The 27,798-nt window shown below is 32.4% G+C and overlaps 1 protein-coding gene and 1 pseudogene across 6 annotated transcripts in view; both read left to right on the forward strand.

The window, feature by feature from the left end:
- Positions 1-27,798, forward strand: part of MYO9A (myosin IXA) — a 237,897-nt gene that overhangs the window by 52,300 nt on the left and 157,799 nt on the right. For 5 of the 6 annotated variants that reach the window (XM_039856603.1, XM_039856602.1, XM_039856604.1 and 2 more), the window contains exons 5-10: positions 7,963-8,062; positions 9,501-9,557; positions 14,990-15,087; positions 18,622-18,748; positions 22,937-23,026; positions 26,869-26,985. In XM_039856603.1, the coding sequence (XP_039712537.1) occupies positions 7,963-8,062; positions 9,501-9,557; positions 14,990-15,087; positions 18,622-18,748; positions 22,937-23,026; positions 26,869-26,985 (589 nt within the window). The remainder of the gene's footprint in view (positions 1-7,962; positions 8,063-9,500; positions 9,558-14,989; positions 15,088-18,621; positions 18,749-22,936; positions 23,027-26,868; positions 26,986-27,798) is intronic. The other variant, XM_039856606.1, reaches the window with a different exon arrangement.
- On the forward strand, positions 15,597-15,715 carry LOC120598008 (uncharacterized; annotated as a pseudogene).

A 27,798-nucleotide genomic window follows, 5' to 3' on the forward strand; every position in this document is an offset into this window, starting at 1 on the left:
ACAGTAGGCTATCAGTAGTTAAAGTTTCTGGGGAGTCAAAAGTTATGCGTGGATTTTCCACTGTGCTGTGGATTGAGATCGGTAACCCCTGTGTTTAAGGATCAGCTGTATATTTCTTGAGTTATTTTCTTAATGGTTGCCCTGGTGATTAAAGGTAACATTTTAACAATCTGGCTTGGATTGTAACAACTTAATTTTGATAGTATACAAATAACTTTGCTGCTGTGTAGTTCTGTTCCTTTCCCTCTTCTTTGTGTTGTTATTGTCTTACAAATTACATTATTATAGTAGTAGATCCATCAATATAGATTTATAATTATTGCTTTTTGCAGATGTCCTAAAACTTAATGAGGAAAAAAAGTGTTAAAAAATAAATTTATACTATCTTTTATATTTACCTATGTAGTTATCTTTACTTGTGTTATTTAATTTTTCATGTTTAATTAAATCTTGTCTAGTCTCTTTTCATTTCAGCCAGAAAAACTTCCTTTAGGCATTGCCTGCAGTGATCTTCTTCTAGCCATGACGTTTCTAAAGTTTTGTTTATCTGAGAATGTCCTAATTTCTCCTTTATTTTTAAAGGATTGTTTTGCTGGATCTGTAATTTTTGATTAATAGTTTTTCCCTCTCAGTACTTTGACTTTATCATCATTTTGCCATGGTTCTTGAAGAGAAATAAGTTGGTAATTTTATATTAGGATTCCTTGAGGCATTTCTCTTACGGTTCTTGGAAAATTTTGATTTTTGTCTTTCAATAGTCTTGATTTGTCTAGGTTTGGATCTTTTTGAATTTTTTTCCCTGAAATTTGTTGAGTTTCTTAGATGTGCAGATTAGTGTTATTCATCAGATTTGGGGAGTTTTTGATCATTGTTTCAAATCTCTGCCCCTTTCTTTCCTGTCCTTGGGTCTTCCATCGGGCATATGTTGGTGCCCCACATTATGCATGTGTTGTTTCTGCTTAAGAATGTTCCATGGATCTCTTAAACTGTTCATTTTTCTTCAGTTTTTCTCTGTTCCTCAGACTAGTCTCAATTGATATATCTTTAGGTTCATTGCTTCCTTCTTTTGTTTGTTCAGATCTGATGTTGAGCTTCTCTAGTTTTTCATTTTATAACTAAACTATTTTCAACTCTAAAATTACTTTTAATTTAAAAAATTTTTTCAGTTTTAAAAAATACTCATTCATGTGTATGTGTGTATATTATGGTAACATTTGTTAACAATATCTAGTAAATTTCAAGTGTACAATTCAACAGTAAGTCATATATTTATTGCATTGTATGTTCACTGCCCATATTTAGCTTTCTCTGTCACCACCCCTGTCATCCCACCTACATACTTCCTACCCCAACCTTCCGGTAACCACTAGTCTATTGTCCATGTCCATTAGTCGTATGAGTTCTTTGTATATTTTGGATATTAGACCCTTATCGGAGGTGTTGCTTGCGAATATATTTTCCCATTCAGATGGTTCTCTTTTTACTTTGTTGATGCTTTCTTTTGTTGAGCAGAAGCTTTTTAGTTTGATGTAGTCTCATTTATTTAATTTTGCTTTTACTTCCCTTGCCTTTGAGGTCAAATTCATAAAATATTCTTTAAGTCCAAGGTCCATGAGTTGAGTTCCTACGTTTTCTTGCATGCAATTTATTGTTTCAGGTCTTCTATTCTGATTCTTAATCCATTTTGAGTTAATTTTGGTGTATGATGATAGACAACAGTCTAGTTTCATTCTTTTGCAGGTGGCTTTTTAGTTTTCCCAGCACCATTTATATTGAAAAGGCTTTCCTTTCTCCACTCTGTGTTTTTGGCTTTTTTGTCAAAAAATTATGTGCCCGTATAAACCGAGGTTTACTTCTGGACTCTGAATTCTGTTCCACTGCTCAGTGTGTCTGTTTTTATGCCAGTACCGTGTCTTTTTGATTATAGTCGCTTTGTAGTATAATTTGAAGTCAGGCAGCGTGATGCCTCCAATCTTGTTCTTTTTTCTCAGGATGGCTTTGGCAATTTGGGGCCTTTAGTGCTTCTATACAAATCTGATGTTTTTTGTTCTATATCTTTTAAAAGTGTCAATGCAATGGGATTTTGATGGGAATTGCATTAAATTTATATAATGCTTTAGATAATAAGGTCATTTTAACTATTTTGACTCTTCCAAGAACATGGAATATCTTTGCATTTCTTTGTGTCTTCAATTTCTTTTAATAGGGTCTTACAGTTTTTCATTTATAGGTCCTTCACATATTTCATTAGATTTATTTCTAGGTATTTTGTTCTTTTTGTTGTAATTGCAAAAGGAATTATTTTTTCTACTTCTTTTTCTGATACTTCATTATTAGAGTATAGGAACGCTGTGGATTTTTGAACGTTGATTTTGTGTCCCAGAAACTTTACTGTATTTGCTTACTGTTTCTAGTAGTGTTCTTGTGGAGTCTTTAGGGATTTCTGTATAGAGAATCATGTCATCCACAAATAGTGACAGTTTGACTTCTTCGTTTCCTTTTTGGATGCCGTTTATATCTTTCTCTTGTCTGATTGCACTCGCTAGGACTTCCAATGTTATATTGAATAACAGTGGTGATAGTGGATAGTAGCGTTGCCTTGTTCCTGATCTTAGAGGAAAGGTTTGTAATTTTTCACCATTGTATTTCACCATTATATTTAATGTTGGCTGAGGGTTTTTGTATATCACCTTTATTATGTTAAGGTACTTTCCTTCTATACCGATTTTGTTAAGTGTTTTGATCATAAATCTTGTCAAAAGCTGTTTCTGCATCTATTGATATGATCATATGATTGTTTATGTGGTGTATCACATTTATCGATTTGTATATGTTACACTATCCCTGAGGTGCCCCTGGATGAAGCCCACTTGATGTGGTGTATAATCTTTTTAATATGTTGCTGTATTCGGTTTGGTAGTATCTTATTTAGGATTTTTGCATTTGTGTTCATAAGAGATATTGGTCTGTAGTTTTCTTTTTCTGTGTTATCTTCACCAGGTTTTGGTATTGGTAATATTTGTCTCATAAAATGAGTTAGGAAGTATTGCCTCCTCTTTGATTTTTTGGAAGAATATGAGAATAGGTATTAAATCTTCTTTGAATATTTGGTAGAATTCACTAATGAAGACTTTTACTTTTTGGTAAGTTTTTGATGATTGTTACAATTTCCATACTGTTGATTGGTCTGTTTAGATTTTCCAGTTCTTCTTGATTCAGTCTAGGAAGGTTGTATTTCTCTAAGTACTGGTCCATTTCCTCTAGGTTATTAAGTTTGGTGTTATATATTTTTCACAGTATTCTTATATGATCCTTTGTATTTCTGCGACGTCAGTCATAATTTCCCCTTTTTCATCCCTGATTTTGTTTATTTGTGTCCTTTCTGTTTTTTCTTTAGTGAGTCTAGCCAGGGGTTTTTCACTTTTATTAAATTTCTCAAAGAACCAGCTCTTTGTTGCATATATTTTTTTCTATTTTTTGTTTTAAATTTCTTTTATTTTCTGCTCTAATTTTGATTATTTCTTTCCTTCTGCTGACTTTAGGCTTCATTTGTTCTTTTCTAATTATTTAAGATGAAGCGATAGGTTGTTTATTTGGGCTTGTTCTTGTTTTTGAAGATAGGCCTGTAATGATATGAACTTTCCTCATATGTCCACTTTTGCCGTGTCCCGAAAGTTTTGATATGTTGTATTATTATCATTATCATTCGTTTCTTTGTATCTCTTGGTCTCTCTTTGATTTCTTCTCTGACTCAGTCATTCTTCAGTAGCATGTTGTTTAATCTGCATGTGTTTGTGGTTCTTCCTGCTTTCTTTTTGCAGTTGACCTCTAGTTTCAAAGCATTATGATCAGAGAATATGGTTGGTATGATTTCAACCCTCTTATGTTTTTTGAGGCTATCTCTGTGTCCCAATATGTGTCCAGTGTTTGAGAATGTTTCATGTGCACTAGAGAAGAATGTATAAGCAGCTGTTTTAGGATGAGACTCTATAAATGTCAGTTATGCCCAGTTGGCCTAATGTGTCATTTAAGGATGTTATTTCTTTATTGGTTTTCTTTTTAGATGCTTTCCACATCTGACAGCTGAGTGTTTAGGTCTCCTACTATGCTAGTGTTTTGTTCTGTTTCTCTCTTTAGTTCTATTAGTAATTGCTTTATATATTTCGGGGCTCTCAAATTGGGAACATAGATATTAATAAGTGTTATATCTTCTTTGTGTATGATTCCTTTTATCATTACGAAGTGTCCCTCAGTATCTTTCTTTACCTTTTTTATTTTGAAGTCTATTTCATCCGATATTAGTACCACTATTCTCGCTATTCTCCGAATGCCATTTGCCTGAAATATCATTTTCCACCCTTTCACTCTGAGTCTATATTTGTCTTTGGAACTGAGATGTGTGTCCTAGAGGCAGCATATGGTTGGGTTCTGTTTTTTCATCGATTCTGCATCTCTGTGCCTTTTTATTGGTGAGTTTAGTCCATTTACATTTAGGATGATTATTATGAGGTTTTCCTATAGCCATTTATCTTTTGCTTTCTTGTAGCTCTGTGTTTCCACTGATTCTTTGTCCTTGCATTTCTGTGTGTTTTGCTTGGATTTTGTGGATTTTCTGTGGTCCTTCGTGTTTTATGTTAGGTACTTCAGTTCTGTATCTTTGGTGTGTGGTTATCATTACAAATATGTAAAGGATAGTTATATGTATATATATACAGTAGTCTATTTTCTTCTACATGTGCCTTATCTCTGTTCCCCTTGGTCAGTTCGGTTCTTTGAATCCTCCTCTTTTCTGTTATTGTCTCAATTTGTCCCTATGTATGCTGAATGTTCATTACTATCTTGCAGTAGCAAGTCTATTATTGCTTAAAATTAGAATGCCGTGTTCTTAATAATGGTTGCACTACTCTGCTTCTGTTTGCCTGCTAGTTGCCTTATTCATAGTTATGTTGGTTTTTTTTTTTTTTTGTCATTTTGTTTTAGGTTGGCTGACCCCTGTCAGTATTTCCAGTAATACAGGCCTCATAGTGGAGAATTCTCTCAGTTTTTGTATGTTCAAAAGGTCTTTATTTTTCTTCCATATCTAAAGGAGAGCTTTGACTGGTAATTCCTTTTATTTAATAGTTTGAATATTTGATTCCACTCCTTTCTGGCTTGTAAGGTTTGTGCTGAGAAGTCCGACGATAATCTAATGGGTTTTCCTTTATAGGTTACTGTCTTCTTTTCCCTGGCTGCCCTGAGAATTCTTTCTTTGTCATTAATTTTTGATAATTTTAATATAATATGTCTTGGAGAAGGGCTGTATTTCCTTTCCTGATGTTATCATTTAGTTTTTGTATTTCTCTTTTGTTATTTTTATTTCTTCAGTCTCTTTTTCCTTCTGCATTATTTCTAGATTTCTGACTTTGATGTCACTGATCCTTCCCTCCATTTGGTCGACTCTATTTCCCAAGCTTACTGTTTCATTCTTCATCTCTTTCAGTGTGTACTTCAGCTCCAGAAGTTCTATTTGGTTCTTTTTCAGGATTTCATTCTCCTTGCTAAAAAACTCATTCTGATAATCTCATTGTTTTCTCAACTCTTGGAATTGTTGATATGAATTATTTTGGATTGCACTGAGTTTTTTCCAGAAGTACCATCCTGAATTCTCTGTCATTTAAGTTGCATGTTTCTGTGTCTTTAAGCTTATTTTCTGGAGATTTTTCTCTTTCTGAACTGCCTTGTCACTTTGGTTGTTCATGGTGTTTAATGGATTGTTTCTCCAAGTAGGCATTAATAGAAGTGCATTCTGCTTTTTTCCTTTCCTCAGAAAGGTTTATTATATAAAGATCTCTCTTTAGCCTGTCACTACGAAGGCGTTTTTCTTTTGATTTCCATTAGGTGGACCTAAGCCTCTTGGATCCCTTCTTTGAGCTTTGATAATGCTTTTTTTTTCCCTTTATAGATGTTCAATCACAGTTACTACCCTCCGTCTCAGTCTCTGTCAGTGTTAGCAACAGTTTCAGTAGCGTTTGTTAAAATTCTCCTGGGGCTCTGCAGTGTTTGGTCTTGGAGGATATGGAGTGGTGCTGTCTGGTTTGGTGCATGGGGGTTTTTGTAGCTCAGCCTCTCATTTTGCAACCACAGGCAAGTGATAATCAGCTGTTGCTTCTTTGCCGTTGGTCCCTGCTTTGTTTTCTTCTCTGATCCCTGGGCTTCACTGCTGCGTGGAGCTCACAGAGCTCTTAGGCAGGGCTGCTCAGGGAACTGGCCACAACTTCTTACCCCCCTCCTCTTGCAGGGAGTTCCGGCTATGGCTGCGAGAGGCAGCTTCTTTCTTCCTCCTATCTCTTGCCAAATTCTCGTGGTTCTGACCTATGGTAGCTTTCATGCGCAGATCACTTGCTCAAATGTGCTTATGTGCAGGTTGGGTATTATTTGTTGTGTTTTAGATGTTCAGCTTATTGTTATTTCTAGGGTAGAGATCTGGGGACATCTCAAATTTCGTCATGCTTCTGACATCACTCTCTCCTTTTTAATTTTTGATAAGTCCTGTATACTTATTGATAGTCTCTATTTGATGAGACAGCATTCTCGTATTTTCCTCTAAACATGGTTTTCTTTAAACATGGTTTCCTTTAGTTCTTTGGACATATTTAAAACAGTCGATTAAAAAAGTGTTGTCTAGTAAGTAATGTCTGGGTTTCCTCAAAGACAGTTACTATTGTTTTTTCTCCTTTGTATATGCTTTACTATCTTGTTTCTTTGCATGCCTCATAAGTTTTTGTTGAATATTGGACATTTTAAATAATCACGTGGCAGCTCTGAAGATGAGATTCTCCTCCTTCTAGGATTTGTGGTGGTGGTTTTGTTCTTGCTGTTTGTTTCTTGGCTTTTCTAAACTAACTTTATTCTTTAAGTATGGCTGTTGAAGTATATCTGCTTGGGTAGCTAATGATTGAACAGAGGTTTTCTTAAATGCTTGGATATAGTAAGCTTCCTAGTCTTTGGCTCAGAAAACTTCATGTGTGTACTAGACCATGCATTTAACACTCAAGTAGACATTTTATAATTCTGCTTTAACTTTGCAGACCTTCAATGTTAGCCAGAAGTGAGAGCTTAGTACCTCCTTTGGTCTTTGCTGAGCTGATATGCGGCCCTGCACATGTGCACAGCCTTATGCATGCACATGACCCTCTAGATTCCCGGGAGTATATTGGAGCTTTTCAAAGCCTGTATAGAGATCTTATTTCTCAGATCTTTCTTTTAAGTTTTTGGTGAGCCCATTATTTGCTCCAGCATTTATCCACTGCTTTGGACAGAGACGTGTTAAAAAAATTGTTTATAATTGTTTTCTACAAATGTCTCTGGGGAAAAGATTTTCACAGTGGGTTAACTATGGGTCAGGTCAAATAAAGACAGTTTCGAACATGGCTTCTTTCAGGAAACCATCAGACAGTTGAAATAATGATATTTCTCAGAGAACAAGGCTGTGAATGAGCTCCAGCCCTGTTCTGCCCTCTTTTGGAGGCTGCCAGGCTTCTAGTGTTCATTACGATTCTGAACTGTTGGTTTTGAAGGCTACCATGGATCTGGTGAGCAGGAGATGGAATAAAACAAGTTAAAAGGCCACAAAACTTATTGTTTTTACTGAGAAATCAGCTGTTTTTCTTATATAAACATCTCTGGATTTCTGTAAACTTTTGGTTAATTTCCACAATTCTAAAAAGTTGATTTTGCCAAATGTGCTAGTTTTCTATTGGTTTTTGGAGGAGAGAATTTTCATCTAAAGCATCATTTTATTTCATAGTACTTAAATATTGAATTTATCACCTAAATTCAATACATGCAAAACAAGCCGATACTTGCATGTATACATTCAATACAAGCTGAAACATTTTACTATTTAATGTTTGCTCTTTTTCCTGTTAAATGATAACTATAGGTCATTTTCATTATAAATCCATATTTCTTTGTGTCCAACAGGAACTACCATGTGTTCTATTACCTCCTGGCAGGAGCAAGTGAAGAAGAGAGATTAGCATTTCATCTTAAACAACCAGAAGAATATCATTATCTCAATCAGGTAAGAGTTCATGAAAAGCATATTGAAATGTAGGGCATTATTAAATTTTAGCTCTTGAGAAAAGTTTTTTCCTAGTACTTTATTTCCCAAATCTGGTAATGGATATTTACTAGCAATAATCATTCATACATGTAATATAAAAATTGCATGATGCAGTTCTCAAATTTAAATTATTATTACTCTCATGAGTTTTAAAAGATTCGTTATATGTGTGCCTTTTGCTTCTGGTGAGACTAAGAGAATAATAAACTGTTTATAGGTCTTTCCATGTGAGAAAACTGGTTTACTCTTTCTAAAGTGATTTACTTTTTACGGCCATGAATGTTAAATGTTAGTAATATTTAATGCTTGTTCTTTGCAAGGGATTACTTGAAACTTTATTTGCATGTTTTGAAATCTAATTAACGTACCTCTTTGCATGACAACTATGATTTTGACTTATAGTATGATTATTTTTGTAATTTAGTGATCCCATTAAATACTCAATATGAAATTCATCAAAGGAAATGACTTAGAGAGTTTGTATCTTACCTTGAAACTCACAATACACTCCTAAACTTCCAAAATAAGGAGTAATTGTCACAACTTTATTAGATTGTTTTTTTTTTTTTAAGTTTATTATTCCTCATGTTAGCAGAAATTCTGGAACTAATATTAATGGATTTGGTATGACAGATCATTTGAATAACACATTATCTCTTTTTAATTGTTTGAGGCAAGATGTATTGTCTGGAAAGAGTTTATGAGAATTTAAAACTCTTAACGATTCGTAAGCAAACTGACACTTTGATAATGGCTCAAAGATTGTATGTATTTTAGGTTATGAAAGTATACAACATGCTGTATAACTGATGTTTCTTAATTTTGAAATGCCATATTTAAACAAACATAACTTTGTATTAATATATTGAGAATTTCAAAATTACTCAAAAATATCACTTCCCAATATACTGGGCAATTTTTACTAAATAGAATTAAGAGGATGGTTTAGCTTCTGAGTTTTACCCTCCTGTTTAAACAATTTGCATTTTATTTGTGCGATTAAATATTTTCCTTTTTAAAAAGTACTGATTGCCCATAAATGAGCTGATAGTTGTTAGTATTTGAGAAATTCTGAATTTATTACTGTTATTCCAGATCTTTTTGTAGTCATTGTCCATACCTTACGTATTCTTGTCATGTAATCACTATTCATAGAATGTGGGACTCAGAGGGTAATAAAAATCTTAGTCACAGGACAATAGCAAGTATGGATTAGTTATAATAATATATGATCTCCAAGAATCTGAATGTTTACCTAGTTGTTTCTTGTTTTATGCTGCTATACAAAATAACTTTCTTTGGATTGCAGCAGTGATACCTGAACACTTTATCTAAGAGATAATTAGAGAAGTGTAATAACCATTACTTCTACCTAACTAATCTGCCTTACTTTCAGATAACAAAGAAACCCCTCAGACAGAGCTGGGATGATTATTGCTATGACTCTGAGCCGGTCAGTACAAATACCTACTCTGTGTTCCTGTTAAAGGACCCTTACCTTGCTCATTTGCATCTATGTGATGACTTAGAAAGAAAATCAGCTGACATCAAAACAATCTAGGAAAGAAGATAAATCAATGTTTAATTTCTTTGATTTATTTTGTATGTGTATGGTTTGTTGATTAAAAACCAGTCAATTTCCATTTTTTAATTTTTTTCTGCCAACATTTAGTCTATATTCAGTATTTATTTTGACTAATAATAAATTGATTGCATTTCTGATTTCAGCATCTATGGTAGATCCTTTTGAACTACAGATTTTTTGTTTACATTTTATTTTTTTCAATTCATTTTTAGTGGTTTCATTACTCACACGAGTAGTAGTCTTTATTTTTAAAAGTTACACCCTTCCTGTTTTATGTGTCAGTTAACAGTCTTTTACATAATGAATGTATGGTTTTTCTTTGGTTCTTTTTTAATAGCAAGAGGGGCTTTATGTGATTTTCTAAAAATTGAAAATTGAAATTCCTATAAATAAGATTATTTTACATTTTAAATTAACTAATTTAAGGACATATATGATGTAATATAACAGGAGTAGGTAAATTTAGCTTTATTTGTAATATTTTATAAGGACAAGTATATAATCATAAAAAGAGCACAAAACTTTACTTACCTTCCCTTTAGTTTACAATTAGGTCAGGTATAAAAGACTGAATAAAAACACTCATCTCTCTATATATTTATGAACTAATGAACTAATTTATTAACTATTCCTTCTGGAAACATGGCATGTCTTAGTCCTTGCTTTGTATAACCATGATTTTAATTCTCATTGCATGTGATTACAAAGTCCACTAAATTACAGAATGAGCCCATTTCAGAGTTGAAAAAGATTCGCGATTATGGATATTAATTTTTTCCTTCAGACAAAGTTTAATTGCATTACCGTTTCATAATAAACTTGATAATTTATAGTTTCAGGTTTAACATTTTGAAAAATAAATTTTAGACATTTAAATGATAGATTCCGAAAAATTTCAGTAGAAAAATTTTATGTTGTTTTGCTACTCTTAAGAGGCTTCCATCTTTCACTTAATACACCAAGTGACTGTGCCTCATTAGACAGTAGGTAGGAGACCTGGAAATTCATGGCTGATATAAGACTTGTTGCCTGTACAGAGGTTATAATGATATCGCAAACTGATCTGCTATTCTTTAGGTAGTCTAAGTAATGCTTAAGAATTTTGGCTTGGAAGTAAACAGACCTGACTTGAATACTGGCTCATCCACATACTAGTTTTGAGAACCTGAGCAGGTCACTTAATTCTGTTGTTTCCATCATCTATCTAAGGGGTTAATAATGGTCTTTATCCTAACTTTCGTGAGTATTAAATTAGTGCATCTAAACAGCTTGATAGAGTGCACAATAAATTTTCGCCATTGCTGCCACCATTGGAATCATCATTATCCATCTTTTTCTTTTAGAAAGATTTTGTAACCATACTGTTAACATCACTTTTCATCACTACCCTCCTGCTTGTTGTGTTTTCAAATCTATTATAGTTTGAACTTTGATTAATTTCTCTTGCTTTTTCTTACAAGTTAATTAATAAAAGCAGGCAGTCTGAGGATCTTTGATTTGTTCTTTACTCTTAGCTGTAAGTTTGGGGTAGACTAAACTTTGTTTCTTTCCGAATTATTAGAACTTACATGACTGGCGTTATAGTAAGAGAGGATTATTAAGGACTGTTCTGCCATTTGTTCTGTATTATTTATCATACATCTTATGGAATCGTATAAATTGTCCCAACGGGAACTGTTGTGAGAAAATGGCTTTTAATAGGGGACCCTGTTGCCCATTGTTTTATGGTGAATTCATTCCTTTTAAAGGTTATTCTTTTAAATAAGCTCAAGCAACCACTGTTGATTGGGACAGAGCAGAGGATTTAGAATTGGATAGATTTTAATTTGGCCACCCCTGTCATTTAGGTGAATTATTTAACCTCTGAGTCTATTTTTTCCACTAAAAATGTTCATATAATTAATACATACATACCCATAATTATCTCCTTGTATTTTTGAGAACTTTGTGAGATTATATATGTCAAGTGACTCTCATATTGACTCCCATATGTGGAACATATTTAGTAAATGCTAATTTCCCTTCTTTAAATGGTAGTAATCTATTTAAATAGTTTTACTTCAAAGCTAGTTTTGAATAACTTCAATGTAAAAGATTATTTTCAACTTAATTTTTTTATTTTTCCAAACCAAGCTTTGAATGATTTTAGGGTCCAACTAACTACCAGGCAGAGTTTTAATGAGAATTGTCACAGTAAGTCTTGGGATACTGTCATGTCCACCATGCTGCAGAGGGATTAGAATTTACTATCTTGTTGAGACCAGGTTCATATTCTGGTCATTACTACCTTTATAGGAATCCAAACATGTACAATACCTGGCAGCTGTTTTCCCATGGGGTAGACCTGCTACAGTACAGGTAGATCCTGATGCAGCTTGGGCAGGATCCTTTGAATTCATGATGTTTCCATTTTTTTCTATTTTAAGTATTTTACAGCGTAAAGACTCCTCCTGTCATTCTCTGACAGTTTATAAGTTTGTAGTTAGTCTCTCAGATATTGTCTTTGTGGCTTTACTCTTCATCCTGTGCCAGTCGAATATAAGGTCTCTACATGCTGCACAACATTTTTGCATCTATTTTTCCACTTAAAAACCACTTTAACATCCATATTATATTTGATCATTATAAAATCCCTGGTTGTAATTAGTATGATTACCTTTCACGCAAGAAATAACAGTGGCTCAGAATTTAAGTGACTTCCCCCATGGTGGTGAAGCAAGTTAATAGTGTAACTGGGATTCCATTCAGGCTATGTTATTTATTTATATATATGTATATATACACACACACACATATGTGTATATATACACATGCATACATACATACACATACATACATATATATGTGTATATATTTTTAAATGATCTCCAGTATCTTTACTAACTCTCAAAGTCAGTTATTCTGATTTATGTCCTGCACTATCAACTGATAGTTATAAGAAGTATGATTTTCCAAACATCATTCTAAAAAACTATAGACAGTGTGGAAAAAAAAATGTCTAATTTGATTATACCCTTTACTTTCTCTCCCTCATACCCACATTAAATACCTATGACTTGCCAGGCTTATCCTGTGCACTTTTAAATGAGAAAGGCTTCTCATTATTTCATACAAAGGGGAAAAAGGCCGATAGCGTGAAAGAACAATTTGGTTTGAGTTAGTTCTCTGCTTTATTCTTTGAACCTTACCAGTTCATTGTTCTCTAAATGACCCCCAACAGCCAGTATTTGTATCTTGGTGCCTGAAGGCTTTTTCTCAGAACCCTGGCCTTTGTGCTCTTACAGATAGGAATTAAAGGCTCACTACCCGCCCACCCCTTGCCAGAAGTCTTCCACCAGTGACTAATGGGAGATGGTACCTAAATACTTCAGCTCTCTCAACTTTTGTGTGTTTTATATTGTCTCCCAGAGATTACTTTGAGATTAAACTCCAGTTACCTGCTGTAGTAACTACTTTAAAATTGGACCCTGTTTAGGCTACATTGCCTTCTCTATTTTACTTTCCCCATCCCCCTGCTAATTGTACTGAGTCTAGATCTCAAGTTTCACTTCCGTAGAAACCCAAATTAAGGTAAGGATATTTCTGGTTTGATAGATTAATCCATCCTTAGCTTTCCTAATACCCTTATTATCAGTGAAACAGTTAAGTACACATTTTAAAATTTATAATTGTGATTTTGGTGTTCACCGAGGAGACTTTTCTGAAGTATTTCTGAAGAACAGTCGATTATGGATAACAGCAAATATAAATGTATTTATATTTTGGTGTTTTCAGTTTATTTTCTTAGTATTGTATATACATTGTTATATTCATTTTGAGAGCCGATAAGAACACTGTCAGTTATAAGAATCATTGCTATATCATTGAGTTTACACAAGTGGAAGCATAGCTGCCCCCCACACTTACTTGTTATAGAAAAATGTTTACTAAATTATAAAATAAATGAGCTATTTGTGGTTTGGGGGGGAAGAGAAGCCAAGAGCATTTTTTAAAACTTTACAATAGATTAAAAAATGTGTTAAAATTTTTTAGTGAGTAGGACATTGTCATGTCTGTGGAAGTGTGTCCTAAAATTGCTTACCAAACATTTTATAGGCAGAAAATTAAATGCATGGGTTCTCAGAAAGAAATCTCAAAGTGAATTAAAAATTTTAAACTAAACGTGAACTTTTCCATATAGATAATAAATATATTTTAAAGAGCACTCTAAACTGTAATATTTAACTTCAAACTATCTAGATATTTTACTAACTCATTCTTATGGTTTCTGAAGCAGGTTGTCCATGGTCGATGCTTGATAAATACTTCTTAAAAAATTAATGAGCACTATATTTCTCAAGAAGGAATGTTTCATTCCATTCAGTACTTATTCAGTAATTCAGTGATTACATATTTACTTCTATAATTGCCCACTTTCTGCTTGGCACTGACTTGGAGGTCTGCAGTGACTACAACAGATAACAGTTCATACATTTATTGAGGACTTGATACAACATTCCATAGGAGGATAGGCATTACAAAAGTAAATATGTGTGAGGAGGTTTTTGGAAATGTAAGTGTAATGGACTGTGAGAACATATACTAAGGGATTTAAAGACTTATTTGTACAGTGTTAATGTTTTGACTTTTTTGGGAACTGAAGCAGAAGGATTATTCTAAAAAAGTAATATTTTTTTAATCTGGTAGTTCACAACTATTTTTATCGACTCATTTGATGTGTGTTCTTTGCAGGTTTTCATGCTTTCACATATACTTCTTTCTTTTGCTGATTACCATATTTATATTATTTTCTTAGGACCTATTTATATCTAATATCGATATAATGTAAACATGTTTATCATTTACATCTAGGCTCCACTTCTCAACTAAATTTCTTCTAAAATTTATTTTTATGTCCCAGGATCTAGTTCAGTGACTTGCATATGCATAGGCATTTATTAAATATTAGTTGAATAAATAACACTTGTTTGTGCAAGTGAGCCCTCTTAAATGCTCTGGGTCTCCAAATCACTTCAGAACCACTCAAAATCAAAATTGGTAGTTACTTTTGAGATCTTGCCTTGGTGATTATGAAAGGGAGAAAAAAAGGTAACTTACTGGTATTTAATAAGTATCTGTTTAGTTTGCATACCTGTAGTAAGATAAAAGGTTTAATGAATTTGACTTTATTTAAATATTTTACCACCTCTAATTTTTATACATCAGTATACTTTTCTAAAATTACTGTATTTCTTCTGAGTGGCTTATGTTAGTTTTCAGTAGGTAATCTTGATTCCCTCCCTTTTTTCTTAAATAAGCAGGATTACTTCACAGTGGAGGGGGAAGATTTGAAGCATGACTTCGAACGCTTACAACTGGCAATGGAAATGGTAGGATTTCTTCCCAAGACCCGAAGACAGTGAGTTTATTTATTGTATTCTTATACCCTCAGTAGAGAGCAAATTATAATGTGTTTCAAAAATGCCTTTTCCTTGGTCCTTCAAAGTAGTTTTATTGTATCCCTGATCTAGTACCTCTTCCATCTTAGAAGTTGCTTAGAAAGTTAATTTTTCTAAAAGACTGTTTATCAATTGCTTTTTTTTGTTTTATATTCTTTGAAAATCAGTTTTGGAAGTTGAAGATCTTCTTCCCGCAAAGAACTACAAAATAGTAGTTGATAGAGGGTCACGGGAATGGGGAGCATGGCATAGGGAATACAGACAGCAGTAAGGTAATGGCTGTATGTAGAGCCAGAGGGAAGATGGAGTAGTAGGGGGAATGTCTCATAAACTATATAAATGTCTGACTGATGTACTGTATACTTGAAACTATTTAAAAAAAGTATTACATTATATTAGAATATATTTTAAGAGTTTATGGTGCCCCTTGAAGCCTCTCCATGGACCTAACTTAAAAACTGGTGCTTTAGTCTATGGCCATGACACCCTGAGTGTGCCCAATCTCGTCTGACCTCGGAAGCTAAGCAGGGTCGGGCCTGGTTAGTACTTGGATGGGAGACCACCTAGGAATACCAGGTGCTGTGGGCGTTAAACAAACAAACAAACAAACAAAAAAACTGGTGCTTCATAACACTATTTTTATAGTTTCTTGTTTTCTGTATCATTTATTTCTGATCTTATTAAGGTATACATACCTATTAGTAAAACATAATTTTCTGTGTATTTCCTCTGTAAATTTATGTCTGTACTGTTGTACTAAACATTTTATGCATTGTACTAAATATAAACAAAATAGAAACATAAAAAAGTTGAGTTAAAGATGAAGTAAATTATATTTAAAATAAAACACTATTTAAAATTAAAGACACAAATAACCTTGACCCTCACCAGAAAAAAATAATAACTTATAAATATTTTTTGGAGAAGGGAATTAGTGTTAATAAATATGTCAGATAGGATTATATTGTCAACTTTTAATCTCATAGTAGGAGTAGAAAAATATCAGTTCTGTCATTTCTTTTTTGCTTATAATTACTTTATTGGAATGCATCTTCAATTAGACTATTTGTCAGAATTTCTTTATGAAAGATAAGTTAAAACTAAATAATATAATATGTAAATATGCAAACTCATTTAATTGGTGACATAAACTTCACTTCACTTGAAAGTTACTAGATAAATGAGAGTACCCTCTGAAGTCTTCCAGACTATATTACTTACATTCTTCCCTCAGGCTACCACATTTACCTCATGTGACACCTGACTGATTGACATGTGAACTGAAGCGTCAGTCTATATATCAAATAATAATCTTAATTTAATTTTTTAAAGATAACATAAGGTAGATAACATAGGTTGGAAATACCGTATTTACTTTTCACACACCAAGGAGTGTCTTTTACACTTTCTGATATGATAGTATCCATCTTATATTGGAAACCACAGGAAAAACTATGTTTCTCATAGGCTGGCATTCAATTTGACCCTTCCCTATCACTCAGATTATTATCTTTAGATATTCCTTAACACAAGTTTTGCATTTTAACTAGACTAATGGTGTTCTATAAAACATTATGTTATATTTTGAATATTCACTATTTTCTCCATTCCGTGAAGGAAATATCTTCATCTCTTTTTTGCTCATTTAAATACTTTGAATTTTTTGGGTAGGGTATATAATATGTATTGTTGGTCCCATCTCCTGTGGCCATGATTGACTCTGCTAATAAATCACAATGTTCTTTTCTTTTGCAGTCAGATCTACCCCAGAATTCCTCTAAATACAACCTTGTAGGCAGTCTAAAGTTCATGTGAATTGAAACCTGTTTTCTTTAGAGTACTACTTTTTTAATGAAATTTTCTTTAACTGTGCATTGTCTGTATTTTAAGATATCCTGCCCTATAGTATAGTTATTTAATTTTATCTCCTAATGCAAGATTATAAGCTTTTTGAGAATAGAGATTCGTATTCATATTTATTAATCTTTTAATATTGAATTACAGTATATTGATTGCTTATATGATATTATTGCTGGAGACTATGCATCATATATTTGTGTTTGAGAAGACATTAATGTTTTGATTTTTGAACCCCAAATTCTGAACAATTTAATAAAAAACAATATAAACTACCACTAAAGTAGGTTTTTAAAAAAGGCTCAGGAATTTGTTTTTATGTCTTTTGGCTTCCATTGGTTTTTATAATGTTTTAGTTGATACTGAGTTTCCTCTCTAATTTAATTCAGAATACTTTTATTTCTTTATAGTTAACTTGTATTTTGTTTGAGTCATATTAATTTTTCAAACTTTAAAAAATTTTTAATTATTTGAGAAATTAGACCTATAAATTAGATGTTGATTCAGGACTCCTGAAAGTATAGCTATTAGATCCCTAAAGCAATATCTTTGTTTTATTTAGAATATTTCCTAATTTTAGGAAAACACATAGTTAAAATTTCATAAGTGGAACATTTATCCTAAGGAAATAACTGGACAGGCACAAAGATACATGTATATATAGATTTCTAGAAATGGCTTTTAGATGAGGTGTTCAGTTATGTTAAATGCTTTTGAGATGTCAGGTAAATTAAGGACATAATACACTGTTCATAGTTACATGGAGGTCCTTGGTGTAACCTCTATGAGACATTTTAGTCAGGGGCAGATGCCAGAATGTGACAGTAAGTAGAGTATGACATAGTGACAACAAGGAGTATAAGTTAACTTTTCAATAAGCTTGTTTGTGAAGGAAAGGAGAAGGTGTGAGATCTAGGATGGGTTTTTTAAAGTAAGAGAGAAGCAAATATGAGATTATTTTGATAGAAAGTTCTTGTAGGTTCAGGCAAGAGATAGGAAAAAGGTATAATAATGTTCCAGAGTAAACTGGAATTCATGGGATAGAGAGCACAAGTGGAAGGATTAGTTGTTGACTGCAAGAGGGTCTAGATGTAGATGTTTCACAGTAGGGGCCTGATATTAGATAATATACCCCAATGACCTCAGACTGTTTTAAAAAACATTTAGGCTACTTTGTTCAAAGAGATTACAAGGCCTTTCCCCTAAAGATTCTGATTCAGTAGATCTGAAATAGTGTAAGGAAAGGGCATTCCCTTTAGAATGAAAAACATTTAGAAAGGCATGGACTTTTGAAACAGTACAGCAGATTCAGACAATAGCAAGAAGTCCCTTTCAGACAACTTTATCTGACAAGTGATACAAGATTTAGACAACAGCAAGAAGTCCCCTTCAAATAACTATATCTGATTAGTGGTATAGTACTGAAATTAAAGTTGTGTAAAGCACTTTTCACATTGCCTGACATAGTAAACAATAAATTTTAATTATAATTATTATTCCCATGTTTCTTATTTTCTGAAGACTAAATACTTCATATTTGTACTGGTTACTTTGTTTGATAAAAATTTTTAGGATGTAGGAAGTAGGCTTAGAGAATGCACACAAGCAAGCTGTAATTTGCGGTTCTGTTTTCGCAGGATTTTCTCTCTTCTCTCAGCAATACTACATTTGGGCAATATCTGTTATAAAAAGAAGACATACCGGGATGACTCCATAGATATCTGTAATCCTGAAGTTCTGTCTGTTGTCTCAGAATTATTAGAAGTAAGTGATTACATTCTCATTTGTAAGGGATAATGCCTCAGTTTTTATTTTCTGTAACTATTTTGTAGGGATAAATGGGTTAATGCTTTTTATTAATAGTATTTCTTCAAGAGATGGAATTTTTGCTATTGAATATGCCACAATTAGTAGAAGATTTAGGTTTTCTTTCCTGCCTTGCTTTGCCCCAGACATCTATAATCCTTCAGTTTGCTGAATAGGATGAATATTTCACTTTAGACTGAAATTTTGTTTAGATTATTTTATTTGAAGATGGAGTATGTGGATGGGTGGGGAGAAAAGCATACTAATTTTTTTTCTCTTCATGGCTAAATAGGAATCTAAGGTTATCATTTTCTACCATGCTTCTTTCCTTATTAAGGTCTTTATTACCTTATTCTTTCTTTCTGGAGTGATGATTTCTCATATTTTCCCAGCCGACTTCTCATCTTGCCTGATTTATCTTATAAGTTCAGGCATTTGGTAAGTATCAAGTCTTCTGGTTCTAGTGGAGTATTCCTTCTTTGGTGAGAGACTTAGTAAGAGCAATTCAGGCAAGTCAAAGAGGAACTCAGGTGTTGGTAAAAAAGGAGAAATCCAATCCTGAGAAATTGGGCACACCAGTGTCAAAGTTAGACTAACAGCAAATGTGATTTGATAGTAAATCTTACTTTAGAACCCAAGCTTTTAAAATTCTTATTATGTATAGTTTGGACTGTTTCTAGGAATAAAGGTTTAGTAATAAGTAGAAAGAAGATACCTTCAAAGTTGAGGAGCTAGAGAAGATATGACAGGACCTACCATGGTATCCTGCTTGTAGTTAGTTCTTAGCAATTGTTTTTAAAAATGATCTCCTCTAATTGGTTACAGTTGATATTAATAGATATTAATACCTTTGTTGAGATAAAATTTAAAGATAGGCACAGTAACTGGTAAACTCTTCAGTTAAGATTTAATATAATTCCCTTCCTTACCAAAGTGATTCAGTTCAATGATAAAGATTTAGATTTTAAGAACAAATGTTTTAAAAATAATGGATTAATTTTATTTACTTTTGCAATTGCTTTTTGTAGTTATCTCTGGCAAAAGTGAATATTTTAAGTCTTCTGTTTACTAAATTCTATTTGGGATAGATAATTGTGAAACTATTGAAAAGAGAACAAATTCCAGTACTTTTTTGTGGGTAATTGTGGACCATGTTTTTGTTGTGAGATATTAGAGCTGTTACCAAAAAGTGTTCAGTTTTTAGCAGATTTATGTTTTGAGTGTATTTTAATATCTATTGAAACAGTATAAAGAATGTTTTTTTAATATATTAGTTTCTCAATTAGGTGATTATAAGAAGCATTATAGATTGGATATTGAGTCCATTGCCAATTATCTTCTATTAATAAAGTAAATTTTTAATTTTAAAAGTCATATACATACAATTAAGAATATTTGGAAGATTATAGAAGTAGCTTATTAAGATATCACTAATTCAGTAATATTTTCTTTAGGATGTTTAACAAGTGGAAGCAAGATTAATTGTGTTTCGTGTGCTTGTGCATATGTGTGTAGATCTGTGTCTGGTCATTATTAGATTTTAGTGCCAGCATTAAGCCAATTTTTTAAAATGAGTTGGTTAGTTTTTCATCCTTTTACAATTTTTAAAAATTGTATTTAGAAGAAGAATCAGCAGAGAATATTATATTCCATAAATATTTGAGAGATATCAGCCCAGTGACCAGCCATATCTGATGTCCTTTGGTTTGTTTTGTGTTAACTAATTTTTTAGGATTTTAAATCTGGCTTTAGTTGATGTTAATAATTTGTGTTTTTCTAGAAAATCATGTGTTGATTAAATGTTTAAAATTTATATTTTTGTGTTCTTTCGAAATATTCTTTTAATGTTTGAAACTTTTTCTCTATGGCGTTAGCTTTCTGTTTGTTTTATTAATTTTTTTTTTTTTTTTTTTGATTTGGGGAGATTGGTCTTTTATTTCTTACTTGCAGATAATTGGCCTTTAGATTTTTCTGCCCTACCATTTTACTTATGTATTAATTTCTGTTTTAACATATTTTCTTCTCTTTTATTCCTCTGTTATGAAATGTTTCAGCACACAATACATATAGAGAACAATATATTTAACACTCGTATACTTAAAACCCCACACAAGTAATAAAATATTGTGTGCAATTGAAACCCACTGTGTCCCTCACCAAAAGTAAACACTAATATGAATTTGATATTTATCATTCCCATTGTTTATGTGTTTTTTATATTTTCAGAATAGAGGTTTTCATTAATAATATATAGTTTTGTTCTGCATGTTTTCAGACTTTATATAAATGTTACAGTGTTCTAAAACTTGACTTTTTCATTCCATATGATGTTTTCGAGATTTTTCAATGCTGATTTATATATTCTAGGTTCTTCTTTTTATCTGTTGTCTAAAATTCTATTATATGAAAAAAACATAATTTTTCTGTTTCAGTGGGGATTGAGGTTGTTTGTAATTTTCCATGTATAAATAGTACTATGATAGCCATTCTTTTACATGTCTCCTTGTTAACACATACGAGAATTATTCTAGGGGATAGACCAAGGAATAGAATTTTTGGGTTATGGTATATCTACATATTGAGCTTTACTGATATTGATGAATGACTCTCCACAGTGGATGTATTAATTTATACAAGTGTATGAAAATAACCTTTGCTTCTTGTTGTTGCCAGTTTACATTTGTTTGTTCCTTTAAAAAAATTTTTAAATGCTCACTTTTAATAATAATTGCTTAAATGTAGAGATATACCCCACAACATAACAGTGGTTTTATCACATACGTGTTTTCTTAGTTTTATTGTTTTTGTGAAATCTGATATTAATTAATTTTTTTCCCTCAAAATGTTTTAAATGTATGTGAAAAGTTAAGATTTTATATTTAGTCTTTGGCTGTTCATTCTTAGTTTTACTGCATTTTGTGAAGGTAATGTGCCTCAAGTTGTTTTTGTTTTTTGGAATTTGAGGATTGAGCACTGGATGCTCTAAAAGAAGGTATATTTTCTCTATGATATAATCATACTTAAAAAAAATGGTTGATCTGTCATGAAATGCTGGTGTCAGGGTAATATCTCACTCCATTGTTTCATAACTCAGTTTTTCCTTGGAGTCTAATATTTTTTGCTTGAAATACCTTATATCATACTGTCTACATGAAATTTTATGAAAATTCTATCTTTATTATAATGTATGGATGCTTTTATAAAAAGCCCGTTTTACCATTTTATGCTCATCAGTATGGCAAAAACCAAGTCTGATAATACTAAGTATAGTCAAGGTTTGAAGAAATAAGAACTCTCAGTGCTGCTGCCGAGAGAGCAAATTGGTAAAAACTGTACAGGAGCTTGGCAATATCCTGTAAAGCTGAAAATGTGCACTATAAGCTGGTAATTCCACTTTTAGGTATGTACTTAAGAGAAACTCTTGAACTCATATGGAGGAATATTCACTTCAGTTTATTTTCTAATAGTGCAAAATTGTAAATGCCTACAAGCAGGAGAATGAATTATACACAGTGGTAATTTATATACTGCTAAATAGCAGTTATAATTAATAAGCTTGATCTAAATTTTCAACATAATTAAATCTAAAAAACATGGGCTTATGATACTATATACAGATAAGACTTAAATGGACTAAACAGTATAATATAGTGTTTATTAATACATCTAACATGTATTAATACATGAACTGAAATGATATATATCAAATTTATGATAGTATTGTCCTCTAGAGAGTAAGAACAAAGGTAGCATCAACTATATCTTAAAGTCTATAGCATCTATAAATAAAAATGAACATGTGAAACATAAATTAGTACTCATTGTAATGTTCCTGGAATTCAAGAAGTGTTGTCACTTTTTAGTCCATTTCTCCAGGTTGTGGGATTATCATTGATTGTCTTAAAATGTTTTTTTTTGTACCATCTGTATTTTTCATATTCTGCACAATGAAATGTGTTTCTCCATTATGATCAGAAAACTTAAACTTAAATAAAACCCTCTGCTTTATAGCCTCTGCTTTATTTTGTTTTCCTCTATTGTATCTTTGCTAATCTCATTAATTTTTTTCTCTGTATAGCTTTTCAATAAATAATTCAACCCATTGTCATAAATATTACATATTGAATGTACTTTTCTACTGTACAGGTTAAAGAAGAGATGCTGTGTGAAGCATTAGTAACAAGGAAGACTATGACAGTGGGAGAAAAGCTTATTTTACCATACAAGCTGGCAGAGGTATGAATAGATTTTCTTTGAAATCAAAGTACTCTGAACATTTTTAAAGTTTGGGTTTGCGTTTTTTCTTTTAACACAATGAAAATAACAACAAAGAGTGTTGCTTGAAGTATTTTCTGGGCCCTTGAAATTTGATTATGAACTTTCCATCAACTTGGAGACTTAAAGTTGAATGTAATTTTAAGCAGTGGGCTTGATTTTTCTCCAAGGTCTTAATCTGTTCACCATTCTTAAGTTTCATATTATTAACATGGGGTGAATAGATGGTAGGTAGAATTATAAATGGCAGTATTTGCCATTTATTTGCCAATTGATTATTCCTCCTTGAGGCAGTTTCTTATCTTTTGGCACATCATACTCTCCTGGCTTACTCTTTCATTGCTGGCCACCTCCTTTCCAGTTCTTTTTGTTTGCTTTTTCTTTCTTCTTGACCTTTGGAAGGTGGGATGCCCTAGGACACCGTCTTTGTCTTTTTCTCTCTGTATTCTTTATCTAGATTATTTCACCCAGTCCCATGGCTTTAAGTATCATCTGTATACTTCCAGGTGAGATTTATTACTATAGTGAACCATTATTATTATTATACTACTCAGGTGTATAGGAGTAGGAATGTTATTGAAAAGTCGACTAATAGTATAAAATTATGAAAGTGTTAAGAAATCAAACTGTCAATTATTATAAAAATAGGACAGCAATATGAGATTAGAAGACACAAAGGTGGGGAAATAGTGATTGAACTGTAGAGAATGCTTTTTGGGCTGACATTGATCCATTTATCCTACCTTTTGGGTCCTAACTGTACCTACAAGTCTGCATTTCTTCATTATGTTAGGTATCTCACATCATATTTTATAATCTCCAACTTTGAGAGCTCCTTTTTAAATAACAGAAAAAGCCAAAACTTTAAAGAGTTTTGCCCTTCTTTTGCATAAAGATTCACTGCTTGTATATTTTCTTTTACAACTTTTTTCATTATGAAACATTTCTTTATGTTTATTTATATTTTAACTTTAAATTTAACTTTCTAGTATTATTTTTATAGCCTCTGCTTTATTTTGTGTAGATTTGTTTAGTGTACTTATTTGTTTAGTAAATATTTAAAAACTCTTTTTATGCCCAGACATGTGTTAAGCATTAGGTGTCAAATGAGCAACAATTCTCATTTTAGTATTTTATCTGAAGCGCAATGGAAAGCTCTTAAAATGTCTTAAGCAAAAAAGGTGTCTTAGGTTTATTTTTAAAGGAACACTCTGGCAGTAGTAGGAAGAATTATTTGGAGGAGAGTGTATTAGTTTTCTATAGTTGTATAACAGACTTAGCCACTTGAGAACAACACCGATTTATTATTTATTACAGTTTTCATGGCTCATCAGTCTGGGCACAGGTTAGCTGGGTCCTCTACTCAGGGTTTCACTAGGTTGAAGTTAAGATGTCCATCAAGGCTGTGATCTCATCTGAGATAGAACATCCTCGTCCAGGTTCATAGGTTGTTCAGTTCCTTGAAGTTACAAGACTGAGACCCCTAATTTCTTGTTGGCTGTTAGGACTTATCTTAGTAGCCAAAGTCTACTTGCTATTTCTTGCTATGTGGTCCTGTCCACATGGCAGTTTGCTTCTACAAGGCTGCAGGAGGATGATGAAAAGGATCAGGCCCTTTTAAGAGATTTCTTCGATTAAGTCAGCTCTACCCAGGATAATACCCTTTTATTAACTAAAAAATCAGCTGATTTTGGGCCACAGTTATATCTTTAAAATCTTTTCACCTTTGTCATATAACATAAGTCAGGAGAGTGAAATCCATCATATTTATAGTCCTGCCCACAATTAAGGTCTGTACATGTTACGTAGTCCATATACACTAGGAGATGGGAATCTTGGCAACCACGTTAGGACTCTAACACAGAGGGTAAGAGTGAATGTGCAAAGATGAATTTGGAGGCTATAGTAGTACTCCAGAGGAGAAAGATGTTTGCTGCTTTGTCTAGAATGGTGACATACTGATAGGGAGAAATGAATATATTTAAAAAGAAATTCAGAAAGTAAAATCAAAATCTAGCAATGATTTGCTTAATGGGAAACAAGGAGGTAGAAGTTATGTCAAAGATGAATCCTAATTTTCTGGTTCACTAGAAAACACTAAAGGAGATCTTGTTTGGGCGGAAAAATATTAATTGGTATTTGGGCTTTTTGAGATTAAGCTGTGACAGGCAGGACTGTATTTGAGAGAGAAGAGGCAGAAAGTATATCGGGAGTTACGGGGTGTAAATAAGTTTTGGTATATTTTGGTAAATCGGGATTCTAATTGACTAATATTTGATGAAAATAGTAGGTACTATTAACCATAAATAGATGGGTTTTAGTTTTTAATTTCATATGAAAGTTTGTCTTTTAACTGAAAATTTAATTCATTTATATTTATTGTGATAACTAATACGTTTTCTTATTTTTTAATGCGTGTCTTTTGCTTGTTTGTTTAGTTTTAAAATATTTTACTTTTGCTGAATTTGATCACATTATCTTCATTCTTTTTTCCCCTCTGGAGAAAAATAGAATGGTAATTCTATATATTGTACTATGATTTTGTTGATATTTTAAAGACACTTTGTTGGTAATTTGCCTAAGTGTAGAATTCTAGGGCCACATTCATTTTTTTTCTCAGAACTTGTAAACATTTTCCAATCATTTTTAAGTTGCTAGTGTTGATGGAGGATTTGATACCTGTCTTCTCATTGGTAATGATTTAGGTAGTAATTTTTTTGTCTAGAAACTTGAAGCTTTCATTATTTTTCCCCACTGAAATCAGAAATTCAATCATCATCTAGTGAATTTCTAATGAAATTCACTCATCATCTAGCTTGTAGTATTATCTTCATTTTGCAAATGTGTAAGCTGCAGCCCGAGTTTAAGTAACTTGACTAAGGTCACACAGCTAGAGTAAGTAGAGAAACTGAGACTGAAAGATAGTCTACCTGTTAATCATTACTCTCTATTTCCTCCAAACTTCAGAACCAAGATATAAATATGTACCTGAATATACAAGCTTTAAAATAAGTTCCTAGATGATAAATATATAAATTATTAGGATTTGTATTCTTCTAAGTTCTAGGACTCAATTTTCTATGATATACGCCCCCTGCCTTATATGTTGTATTTTTTACATGTTGAGATTTCTTTAACTAGCAGACACTATGGTTTAGAACAATTTCAGGTTTACAGAAAATTTGAGCAGATAGTACAGACAATTTCTATAAACTGGGGAAAGCTTGATATGAGAGAACAAATAAATTGCATAACTCCATAACGAAGGAATTGTTACTCTAGATATGGAGAATTCTAGAAGTTACTGTGGATGATGACAAGCTGAAGATAATTAGGAATATAGTTGTGGTGGTATTATGATTTATGTTTTTAAGAGTTTGACCAGGATTCCACAGATAACTGTTGGCTTTTTGCTAACATATTTGTTGCTCTGCCTGGAATACTCTTCCCCACCTGAGCTGGCAAGGTTAATTTGTTTGCAAATTTCCTGTTATACCCTCTTTACCAAGTGAAATATATACCATAATTTTCAGTAAAACTATTTTGAACTGAGTGATCTACATTTTCCCTTATCTTTTAAGACAGTTTTAGCCTAGATTCTATGAGTTGGACTAAATTAATAAGTATATATAGAAAACTTCAATTATAGCCTATTTATATTAAGAGAAATTAATTTCTTATTCATGTTAGTAAGCTTGCTTTCTTGAATGGGAGCAAAACATACTTTGTTATAGTATCTTAGTCAGATCTTTTCAATTTCATGTGTACTCCTAACCTTTTTTTTTTGTTTTTTTTTTTTCCAGGCTGTGACAGTGAGGAACTCCATGGCTAAGTCTTTATATAGTGCCCTATTTGATTGGATAGTTTTTCGAATTAATCATGCACTTCTGAATAGTAAAGATTTGGAGCAAAATACCAAGGTAAACATACATCGATTATATGTTTTTCTCAGAAAACTCTTTCAATAATATGGTTTCACATGAAATTTAGAGAGACAGAATTATATAAAAGTCCTAAGTATGGATCATCTTTTATCCATATTCTCTGCTATTTCCCTCCTTATTTCTCTTTTTATTATTTTATTCAGAGGAACTGTATTCTGTGTGTCTTTTCAGACTTTTTTTCTTATGTACTTGGATTCCTATATATGTACATATACAGAGTTGCTTTTAACTTAAAAATGTAATCATAGTATTGTCAATGTAAGAAACATCCAAACTAGTAGAGAATTTTTATAAGAGTTAATTTGAACCAACAACATATGCTGGGGAGCAAGGTCTCAAATGCTCTGGAGAATAAGTTTTGCAGTTTCTTTTATGCATTTGAAATTAAGGAGGGAACTAAGGAAGATTACAGGAAGATAGGAAGAAGCAACTGGGGATGGGATTACTGGATAGTTAACAAGATTATTTGCTCTCTTGAGTGTTAGTATCCCCTTTAGGGGTATTACTTCTAGTATTTCAAAGGTATGGTAACTTAGATCCACAAAAACAAGGTCGGGGCTGGTTTACAACCTTTCGCTAAGGAATTTACATACCTGGGTATGACTGCCCACCATGACCTGCCCAGTTAGGAATTTATAATCAAGATCACCCTCTGAGGTTATTTTCCATAGAACACCTTTTTTCATCTATATTGTCTATATTGTTTTTACAACTTGTATTTTATTTTATCTAGTGTGTCTTGAATTATATGTAGACCTCATTATTTTTAACAACTTTGTAATGTTGTAT

The sequence above is a fragment of the Pteropus medius genome, unplaced genomic scaffold (genome assembly GCF_902729225.1).
Source record: "Pteropus medius unplaced genomic scaffold, Ma_sr-lr_union100, whole genome shotgun sequence".
NCBI classification, from domain to species: Eukaryota; Metazoa; Chordata; class Mammalia; order Chiroptera; family Pteropodidae; genus Pteropus; species Pteropus medius.